Genomic DNA, 12029 nt, shown 5'->3' on the forward strand with positions numbered 1-12029 from the left:
AATAGCTGAATCCCAGGAAAAGAAGTCATGCCAACCACTATAAAAGTTCATGCTTTAAGCTATAAGCAGGACTTATGAATGCCCTTTTTAACTAGTTAATTATTTTTAATTCAGTCATTCGAAAAACCACAGAAAAGGTAGTCAGGGGAAAACTATTAAAATGTACAGGGCAAGTACATAAAAACTTTTCAGGAATAGTGAACTTTGCTTTTTCTCCCAAACAGTTCTTTACAACTAACATTAAGATCTTTTTAAAGTTATTTCTTAGAATATTCCTTATTTCTTCAAAACCTTCAGTGGTTCTCTACCAAATAAGTCCAGAAGCCTTATAGTTCCAAAATGCAAAATAGTAAATGAGAGAATGCACATTTCCTGTTTCCATTGCACAGAGGATTTATTTTGTTATAGGCAAATTTAGTTTAAAATAGTACTTAACGTCAAAAACTCTTTATTATTTGTGTTCTGTCATCTAAGCACAGTAATAAAAGGGCAAGGTTTTTAAGTGAGTTAGTTTAAAATAAACTCATCTTTGCTGAAGACTGTAAAACATAATGTTAGCAAATAGATAATTTTATCTCTTGTTACTGATAGTTCGTGAACAGACCCAGTGAAAGGAAATGCTGCCATGGTAACATAAACCAGACTGTTATTTGGAGACCTTACTCAAGATACTTAACTGCCCTGAACAGCAGGTTTTCAGTACCACTTCTTCCAATTTACTTTTTCAAGGAAATAGCAATTCTACTATGGTCAAAACAATTTGTAATTCTCACAATAGCGTTTGAAAAGTAGACTGTTGAACTAAATAGTTTCTAGAAGTGTAATCTCAGGAATATGAAGATAGAACATGGCTAGAAAAGTTAAAATAATTGTCTTAGTATATGAAAAATAATTCATATGTATCTTCTATATGAAACTGAAGTAGGTTGGGGCAAAGGATGTTGTGAGTGCTAATGTTTTAAAGTTTTATTTCCCTATCATTAAAAAACACATGTATCCTTTGAGCCAACTGACTGAAAATATATCTAATTTAAGTAATTTCATCCAAAAGTACATTTATAAAATTTGACTTCCTTTGAAAAACAAATCAAAATTTCAAACACTTAATTAGAGTTCATGTGCTATTTTGCTGCTGAAGGCCAGAACAAAGTTTCACCTAATAGTATGGTATGTTTCTTTCTATATGACAGTATGATATGACAGCCATGATATTTCTCTTTCTATATATTTAGGTTGCTAGGATGTTAAAAACTGCCTTACACTGATAGTATACTTTTTCTAAGACAGGTGCTATTTTTCCTTCTAAATTTAGTTTATTCCTTGTTCTTTACTATCTTTTATTCAGAATTAATTGATTTTGTTGTTGTTGATTTTTTCACAACTTCCTCTTAGAGACAAAGGAGTAGGAATATACTATTTAACCATATAAAGTTAAGGCACTTGGGTGGCTTAGTCAGTTAAGTAGCCAACTCTTGATTTTGGCCAGGTCATGATATCAGGGTCCTGGGATTGAATCCCACATCCAAGAGGCTCCACACTCAGTAGGCAGTCTGCTTCAGGATTCTCTCTCTCTCTCCCCCTTTCCCCCTATCCCAACTTGCACGCACACTGTCTCTCTAATAAATCTTAAAAAAAAAAAATACCATATGAACTCTAACTTTATGCCAATTTCAGAATAACCCCCAGAAATAAGTATTCATTTATTTTGCAGCTCTATGTCACTTCCACACAAATTACCTTATTTGAATCTCATCACAATTTAGTGAAGTGGACTGTTTTTATATTTTAGGAATAAAAGATGAATTATAACACTGACTGACAGATTAAAATGTCCAGTGTCACATAGCCAATCAGTAAGCAATGATTAGGTCTTTAGTTTTTATACCTGCAGAAGTGTTCTTATATTATGCCATTCTGCTTATAATAATTATGACATGATGTTCAGAAGATAAAAGAGCCTCAGTAATAGAATAATGTTAACTTGAAAAAGAGTTTGGAAAAAAAAAAAAGAAAAAGAGTTTGGGAAATGGAAGCATTCTGGAATTCATCATGTTAGATCTTCAGCAATCATAATTGCTTATATCATATAGGATTTTATATAAACAAAGGACCAGAGGAATAGAACAACACATAAATTTTATTGTTGTTCAAGTAATTCTTAATGTACTTGTGAAGTGTAATTCAAATTTTAAGAAAGGCTTTTTGAAATAGAAAAGTTGTGATATAAAAACAAAAATTAACAATTTGAATCTTGCTAATCTTAAGAGTTCTGAGGAAGTTTTGTATATCACATGGTGTGGGGGGGAGGTTATATCTTACAGTTGATTTTCAACATTTGTAGAGAAAAATTTAAAAAAAAACTTCAAAAGTATTTGTTAAAATGTAATGCCAATATTTGGTGGAATAAAAACAAAAAAATTTGCATACTATTAGACTGGAGGAAACAGGAACAATTTTTGAAACTACCAAGAAAACGAACATACATCAATAGCAGTAGCCAATGTTTACTGAGTACTTACTGTCTGGCAGAGATCTTTTTTTTTTTTTTTTTTTTTTAATTTATGATAGAGAGAGAGAGGCAGAGACATAGGAAGAGGGAGAAGCAGGCTCCATGCACCGGGAGCCCAACGTGGGATTCGATCCCGGGTCTCCAGGATCGCGCCCTGGGCCAAAGGCAGACACTAAACTGCTGCGCCACCCAGGGATCCCGTCTGGCAGAGTTCTAAGCACTTTATGCGAATTAACTCTTTTAATACAGTAATTCTTAAAGTGAAGTAGATAATTATTTTTTATATAGTTGATTTTGAGTATACTAATACACAGAAAACAGACATTTTTCTGAAGATTACTCAGCTCTTAAATGACAGCCAGGATTCCCAGGGAGGAAGAATGGCTCCAAGGTTCAACACTCTTAACCACTGTACAAGTAGTGTTCAGCCCTGGGGAAGTGGGATGAGATTGAACATGGATCTTCTTCTTGCACGGCTGTGGAGTTCTGTGTGTAGGCTATGCTTGGATCTGGTACATGTATAAGGATGTGCTTATGGTCCAGTTTCTGTTCAGAATGTGCAATTGGGGATGGTCAGATAAGGTAGTAGGAAAGATTTATCCTGAAGGAAGAGTTAACAGATGATAGAGATCACAATTCCTAAAGTCCTTGTTATTTCCTTTGACAAGGGTCAAACTAGGTGTGTAGCATATTGACAGTTTTTTAGAATACTCAACTAGGGTGTGTAGCATATTGACAGTTTTTTAGAATACTCTCTTGATTTATCAGTCTCATTATTTTTCCTAACTTCTAGTTTAATAATTTATCAATTTTCATACATTTACATTATATAACATTATATAATTTTTTCTCCCCATCCCCCAGATAAGATAAAAGCTTATTTCAAATATTTCAGTTGTTGTTTAAGAATGAAAATGAATGGGATACCTGGGTGGCTCAGTTGGTTGAGTGTCTGCCTTTGGCTCAGGTCATGATCCCAGGGTCCTAGGAATCCAGTCCCACATCGGGCTCCTTGCAGGGAGCCTGCTTCTCCCTCTGCCTATGTTCTTTCTGTGTCTCTCATGAATAAATAAATAAAATCTTAAAGTACCATATATATATATTTTAAATGAAAGTGCATAGGGGCATCTGGGCGGCTCAGTTGATTAAATGTCTCTTGGTTTTGGCTCACATTATGGTCTCAGAGTCATAAAATCAGCCCCGTGTAGGGCTCCATAACCAGCAATGGAGTCCGCTTGAGATTCTCTCTCCCTCTCCCTCTGCCCTTCCTCCTCATGCCTTCTCCCCCCAAAATAAATAAATAAGTCTTCCCCCCAAAAGTGAAAGTGGATATAAATTTGCTTTTGGCCATATACTCTGAGTTTTTATATAACTATGTTTATACTCTTTATTTATTAGATAATCTGTAATTATAGTTTGGATATCTTTTTAATCTATTATAAATTTCCCAGTGGTCAGAGAATTTTGTTTTGGGGATTGTTTTTTTGTTGTTGTTGTTTTGTTTTTGTTTTTGTTTTATTCATGAGAGATACAGAGAGAGAGAGAGAGGCAGAGACACAGGCAGAGGGAGAAGCAGGCTCCATGCAGGGAGCCGGATGTGGGACTCGATCCCAGGTCTCCAGGATCATGCCCCGGGCTGAAGGCGCCGCTAAACCGCTGAGCCACCTGGGCTGCCCGACATAGCATTTTTCAAACCTATTTGAAGGAATTACCTCATAGCCTGGCCTTTTCCCTGCATGTTAGATAATATTAGTGAAGTTTTACAGGTATCTTGTCCACTTAGCTTCCTGTAAGCTTTTCCTTCATATTGGGGGAACTGGATCACACAAGCTCTTCTTTCAGGCACCTTCCATTTGAAGTCCAGCAGGCACTTTAGTTAGTTTCTACTAATCATGAAAATTCCATAATTTTTAGATTCTGTTATTTCAGTGGAATCTGGGTTTGTGTGCTTATTGCCATATTATCTAAAAATCCCTCAAATGTTATAACTTAATTATCTTGAGGGAAGGGCTGATGCATCCTTCCTGTTTGTTATCTTTTACAGAAGTCTTTTCTATACCTCAGTTATTAGTTTACCACTCTTTGAGACTTTTGCTATACTTTTCATGAAATCATTTGCTTTTTTTTTTATTTTTAAGATTTTATTCATTTAGAGAGAGTGTGCACATGAGCATGAGGAGGGGCAGAGGGAAAGAGAGAGACTCTCAGGCAGACTGGAGCCTAGTGCATCCCCAACGTTGGACTTGATCTCACGACCCTGAGATCATAACCCAAGCTGAAATCAAATTGGTTGCTTAACCGACTGAGCCACTCAGGAGCCCCTGAAATAATTTGCTTTTTAAATGTAAACTTACTTTAGATGAGAACTTAAACATTACTGTTAATGCCATTAAAAAATAATAATTATTATTTTTTTAAATATTTATTTATGATAGTCACACAATAATTATTTTTTTTATGGATCACCTGATCTCATACTGTTTATCACTTTTGGAGAAGCAATGCTGCATAGAAAGCTTAATTTTTCCTTTTCTTTTTGGTTTTTCTATAACAATAACAATAATGGTTTATATTTATTACATCTTAGTATGTGGAGGACCACATTATACAGCCTTCATGCTGTTCACGGCATATCTTGGGGTTGTACCGTTCTCACAAACTATTGGCATGTCCTGTGGCCCTATGTGCCAGGCACCGTGCAGTGTACTTTAGGCATAATTTAATCCACATAACAGCCCTAGGAAATTGGTAGCATCATCATCCCTACCTATTCCAAATGAAGGAATTAATGGCCTGAAAAGATAGATAGAGGTTGGTTAACTTTCCTAAGGTCACACAGTAGGTAAGTGACAGAGCTGGAGATAAGAACCCAGGCAGTCTGCCTCCCAGGCTTTTGACCGCATGGTGCATTTATAGCAAGCTAACATCAGCCTTTGCATTGTCCTTAAAAGTTGCTGTTAGGGTTGTTTTTTTCCCCATACACACATTTAGTTAAAACATTCAGGTACTGATTGCGTTTGTCTCAAAGTTGTATTTTAATAATTCTTGTGTATTTTATTTTAGGTTAATGGAAAAGGTTCCTTATGGTGTGTTGATCCAGAATATAAACCCAACCTTATGCAGGCACTGAAGAAGCAGCCTTTTTCCTCAACATTAACATTTTACACCCCTCCTGCATCTCCACAAAGGTACAGGATCTTCCATTTAAGTGTCAGTGATGACTTAAAAGATTTCATTGTATGAGATGGAGAACCTTAACAATGTTGTAAAGTTTTTTGGTTTTTTTTATTGTGTAGAGAATACTTTATGGATAAGACATTAGCCTAAGGCACTTATAGTCTAATTTGTGTTATTAGGAAACAGGATATTTGATAGATGAGAACATAAATTCTGGAAAATATAGTCAGTCCTGAGTATATTATAAGTAAACCCAAAAGAAAGTTATAATACTGATTTCAGGTACAAAAGGTTTAAATTATTTTGATTGCCTGAAAATACTAATGCAGGCTAAAGACATGGGAAATTAAAAGTATAATTAAACTTTTAAAAATAAGATGATTAACATTTTGTCATTGTAACATGTTTATGTGTGTTTTTCTATTTTGAGTTTGGCTTTCTTTCACAGCACGCTTAATACTTAAAAATTATGTTCACAGTTTCATTTTAAAATGTCTGACAAGTAAAATAATGCTTTGAGGCTTTTTGTTTTGTTTCTGCTGGTGAATATAATTTTAATGCATTTTATTTTGGCTTTTGTTTTCAAACTCAGTGACTCCTATTGATCTTACAGCTTTCCCATTTTAAGTCAAAACTGAAAATGATACTTCAAATCCAATTTTGTTTCCTTTTCCTAAAAAAGTCTTCAGAATCTTTTTTTTTTTAAATCTATTATATACATTCATTTGAATTCAAAAATCCCAGATTTTGTTGAGATACTTTTGAGGGTGGCCTTATAATAGTTGTTTATTGGAAAATTTTTAAAGTTTTTAATAAAATACTAGATGGAGAATTTCAAACATACACGAAAGGAGGAAGAAAGCTATAATGAACTCTTCAGCTGCAACAATTATCAGTATTTCATACAGCATTTAATTTCTTTAAATAACTTCAAGTGGAGTGGTTGTAGCTGAAATACAGTAAAAAATTAGTAAGGCTAAAGTTGAAATTTGTAATATATATCTACTCATCGAGATTTTAAGCTTCTTTACTAGTAGATTGGAAAGACTATTGTCACAAGAACAATTGAGTGGTTGATCTTCATGTAAAGAAACTAGAGAAGTTATTAGAATTTATATCTTCATTGTTTGAAACTTGGTATCTTCTTTATTAATATTGGTGCTTATAAGGTAGCCTACTTAAAAAAATAATTTAGAAACTAATGGTAAGTTCTGCTTATGTGTTTTATTTGGCTATGCTTTTTTTAAATTAAAGTTTAAATGAGAAAATTGACTTGTATATCATCAAATATGCACTTCACTGTGCCTTTCATGTTTATATCTTTTAGCTTTATCATATGTTTAGATGTTAAATAAAAATGATTTTGTGGTTTAAAAGCAGGTAGATAAATGACAGCATAAAGATTTTAATTTTTTACTTTAAAACATTATCTTAATATTTTTAGAAACATTTTCTCTTTTTCATTGTATGGCAAAATGATGGTTCCATCTAATAGGCCTTTGTGTAGCCCTATTATGTCATAATTATGTCGATAAATAGAATGAAATATAATATATGTAAAACCATGAATAGGAAATAGACTTATAATTTAGTTAGCAAAACAGATTTTTTACACTATCACAAATTCCAAAGAACAAAAGTAGTGTGTCCCAAAAACGTTTTTATTTTTGGAATTAAAAAAAAAAAAAAAAAAAAGCCAAAACTGGGGCACCTGGCTGGCTTAGTGAGAAGAGCATGTGACTCTTGATCTCAGGGTTGTAAGTTCAAGCCCCATGCTGGGTGTAGAGATTGCTTAAAAATAAAATCTTAAAAAAAAAAAAAAAAAATCCAAAACTGCTGGTCTCTTTAGGACTATAGCAGATTTAATTAATATTGATATTTATTGATATTTATTAATAAAACCAGGAACCTATCTGTTTTGCATCATTACCATACATTTCTCTTCACACATTTGTGTAGATAAATGCTTTCATTTCTTTGGTAACACCTATATGAATATCATATCAAACTTGGCATCCAATACAAAACCAAATAGTAACTATTATGTATTGTCTATTGTTACAGGCATTTTAAATGCATTATTATTATTCATCACAGCAACCCTATGTGGGAGGTTTAATTATTCCTATTTTACAGATGAAGAAACTAAGAAATTAATTATTTTGCCTAAGAACGTCCAAATAGTTGTGATTTAATCTTGGATCTAATACTCTTTCTGCTTTGGCAGACTCTTCCTAAACTGAATAGTATTAGCAAAGAAAACAAGGTAAAAATAGCTTGTGTTTTTTTATTGTATAAATTAGTTGTATTTGTGACTAAGTTCTATAAAAAGTGAAAAAAGATTTTTATAAGCATATTTGCCTTATCTTTATTTTTCAGTGGCTCTTTATCACCTCATTTCTTAAGCTCTGTACTCAAGCAGAACCAGGTGCGAACCCTCAAAGGTATGTGTAAAAACATTATTTTGAATCATAACAACTCAGGTCAAAAATCAGGATTTTTTTATTTAATTTTTTTCTAATTATAAAAGGATTACATGTTCATTGTAAAAGATTTGGAAAATAAAAACATTTATAAAAAAACTAAATTTTAAGAAACAAAACTGATGAACACAGGGGAAAGGAAGGAAAAATAAAATGGGATAAAAACAGAGAGACAAACCTTAAGAGACTCTTTTTTTAACTTATTTTTTATTGGTGTTCAATTTACCAACATACAGAATAACCCCCAGTGCCCGTCACCCATTCACTCCCACCCCCCGCCCTCCTCCCCTTCTACCACCCCTAGATCGTTTCCCAGAGTTAGCAGTCTTTACATTCTGTCTCCCTTTCTGATATTTCCCACACATTTCTTCTCCCTTCCCTTATATTCCCTTTCACTATTATTTATATTCCCCAAATGAATGAGAACATATAATGTTTGTCCTTCTCCGATTGACTTACTTCACTCAGCATAATACCCTCCAGTTCCATCCACATTGAAGCAAATGGTGGGTATTTGTCATTTCTAATAGTTGAGTAATATTCCATTGTATACATAAACCACATCTTCTTTATCCATTCATCTTTCGATGGACACCGAGGCTCCTTCCACAGCTTGGCTATTGTGGCCATTGCTGCTATAAACATCGGGGTGCAGGTGTTCCTGTGTTTCATTGCATCTGTATCTTTGGGGTAAATCCCCAACAGTGCAATTGCTGGCTCATAGAGCAGGTCTATTTTTAAAGGAGACTCTTAACTATAGAGAACAAACTGAGGGTTGGCTGGAGGGGAGGTTAGGCTGGGGGATGGAGTAATGGGGTGATTAGGGGGGCACTTGATGTGATAAGCACTTGGTGTTTTATGTAAGTGATGAATCACTAAATTCTACCTTGAAATTAATAATATACTATATGTTCACTAACTTGAATTTAAATAAAACCAAAAGAGGGCAGCCCCGGTGGCGCAGTGGTTTAGCGCTGCCTGCAGCCCGGGGTGTGATCCTGGAGACCCAGGATCGAGTTCCGCATCGGGCTCCCTGCATGGAGCCTGCTTCTCCCTCTGCCTGTGTCTCTGCCTCTCTCTTCGCTCTCTCTGAATGAATGAATAAATAAATCATAAATAAATAAATAAATAAATACATACATACATACATACATACATACATACAAAAGAGAAAGACACTAAACCCTTTATTTTATCACCAACATTTTGTTTTAATTACTTTGGTTCTTCTTATATCTTATACATGAGTAGATGTGTCTGCATACATGCATATGCACACGCACACTTTTTCTTCAAATGCTAGGCTCATACCATGTATATTGTTATATATCTCCTTTTTTTCTTTTTTTTATATCCCTTTTTTTCTTCTCCTTTTCTGTGTATTTTTCCTTGAAAGTAGGAAAATATTTCTTAGTAATACTATCAGTATAGAGTTCTCTTTTCAGGTCTGATACTAGAATAGCAGTTTGTAAACTATAGCGTTAGGCCATATTTGGCTCACCACCTGTTTTTGTATGCCCTATGAGTGTATATTTGTAAATAGTTTGAAAATAATATTTCAAGGCATGTGAAAATTCATTACAAGAGCAGAGTTAAGTAGTTAAAACAGAGATCTCTGTATTGTGTCCTTGTTTTTGCCTCTCTGCTGGCAAAACCTAAAACACATACTTATCCTTTACAGAAATTTGTCAACCCCAGATTAGAATACAGTTTAGAACATTTCTTTTATAGATTAAGTGTAAAGAACTTTAAGAAAGCAACAAGTTAACTTTTAGAATTTTATAAATGACTTTTCTAAAGTATTTCAAAATTCATTAGTAGTGTTTGCCCCCTACTCATAGTTAATATTACAAATGGGTGATGTGTTAACATAAGGTCTTCTAAAATTGTTGCTTTTCAGCCTAGACACATTTCTGTGACCTTTAGAAACAGAAATCCTCAGACCAAAAATCTTTCTGTGTATCAGATACATTCTGACTCTTTGGAACTACACTATGCAAAGCCTAGGAAACAGTATGATGATGATCTGTAAAAATGAGGGAGGGAAAGGGTAGGAAAAAGCTGAAGAGAATTCTGCAAAGAAGTTAAGTGGATTGAGAGTATGTTGAGCTAATGTTCTGACTTAACATAAGACAAGTATACATTTTCTCGTTCCTGCATGGGTAGATGTGGTTTCTTTTTACATTTTGGCATTATGGAAACTGCATATTTTTATTATCTCAGTAAGTCTGACCTTTAGTCTTTCAAACTCAGTTCGTATACAGATTTTGAGAACATTTTCTTTGTGAATTCTGAGTTTATATAGAATCTCTTCTTTTAGTCCATTCTATCCTAATTCTTCTTCCTTTGGGGAACCAACACTTCCACCATTTCCTCTTGCTAGTTTAGCCACAGTTTTTCATAACTAGAGCATAGGCACTTTTCCTTCATCTAATGACTTACATATATGGTGCATTGTCCCTCCAGTGTTGCTAACTGCTTCACTCCATCTCTGTACTCGTGGGTCTTAGGCCTAGTTGTAATTAACTAGGTGGCGAGGGTACTTGGCATTCCACGTTAAAACAAATGCAGGCCTGTCTTGGTATAGATATACAGTTCTCATGAGTTCTAAGAGGAAAGCATAAGACCACATAAAAACTTGAGAAAATTTATATTTACATCTGGTTGCTTTAGGGAGTATTGATAGACTTAATAAGGAAATTTGCTTCTCTCTAATATTATTTTCAGGAAAAGTTTGAAAAAACGCAACACTGAATGGACTAAACATTCAACTGTTTATTCTACAAGTAATTGTTGAATTCCCACATAGTGCCAAGTAATATATGGGTGCTTTGGCATATGCAGAGATGAAAGAGACCCAAGCCCTGCTCTCAAAAACTGTACAGTTTAATTGAAGAAAGTTGACAAGTTTATACAGAGTATGATGGGGTGAAAGGAAGTAAGTGGCAAAGTAAGCTTAGAGGTAGGTAGATCAGGAAAGGCCTCTTAGAAAAAAAAAGTGTGGTGCTTGAGCTGAACCTCAAAAATTGGGGAAATACTTGACCTTGTTGAAGGGTATCTGCTGGGAACTGCATGCCACTGAGTATGGCTGAAGCCTAGGAGTATATAGAAGAGGATTCAGTAGCCTTGGTCCAGTAGCTATAGATATGATCATTTAGCAGGGGCAAGGCAAATGAAGAGTTTAAGCATGCATTAGCCCATTCAAAGAGAACTTACTTAGCGTAATGATTTTTAACACCTTTCTATAATTACAACATTAGTTAGCACTGAGTTCTTCTTCTTTTTTTTTTGCATTGAGTTCCTTACTATGGTGCTCTGAGTGCATCATCTCATTTCATTCTTACTACTCTTTGAGGTATTGTTACCTCCTTTTACAAATAAGGAAACTTAAGTGTGGAGAGATTAAGTAATTTTCTTAAGGCCACACCACTAGTAAATGGCATACAAGAAACTCAGAAACTCTTGATTTAAAACCTGCACTCTACCAGGTATGAGGCATTGGGGGAGGTGCTGAAGGGCTTTAAAGAATAAGGCCATACTGTCTGTCAGTTTTGTGTTTTCTGAAGGTCACTTATGTGTCATTAAGTTCCAGTATTAGAATCCAGCATTAGATTCATCTGTCACTTCATAGAATCATCTTTACTAATCATTATATTAGAGCTACCTTTAAACACCTAAGAGCAGGGCCACCTGGGTGGCTCAGTTGGTTAAACATCTACCTTCATCTCAGGTTATGATCTCAGGTTATGTGGGGTCCTGGGATCCAGCCCCACATCAGGCTTCCTGTTCACCAGGGAGTCTGCTTCCCCCTCTCCCTCAGCTGTTCCCCTGCTTATTCGTTTTCTCTCTCCCCCCCACTT

At 34.7% G+C, this 12029-nt stretch overlaps 1 protein-coding gene across 3 annotated transcripts in view; it reads left to right on the top strand.

Moving 5' to 3' along the window:
• FOXN2 (forkhead box N2) overlaps positions 1-12029 on the top strand; it is a 66226-nt gene that overhangs the window by 41817 nt on the left and 12380 nt on the right. For all 3 annotated transcript variants that reach the window (XM_038551240.1, XM_038551238.1, XM_038551241.1), the window contains exons 3-4: positions 5573-5697; positions 8066-8130. In XM_038551240.1, the coding sequence (XP_038407168.1) occupies positions 5573-5697; positions 8066-8130 (190 nt within the window). The remainder of the gene's footprint in view (positions 1-5572; positions 5698-8065; positions 8131-12029) is intronic.

Source organism: Canis lupus, chromosome 10 (assembly GCF_011100685.1).
Source record: "Canis lupus familiaris isolate Mischka breed German Shepherd chromosome 10, alternate assembly UU_Cfam_GSD_1.0, whole genome shotgun sequence".
Classification (NCBI taxonomy): Eukaryota; Metazoa; Chordata; class Mammalia; order Carnivora; family Canidae; genus Canis; species Canis lupus.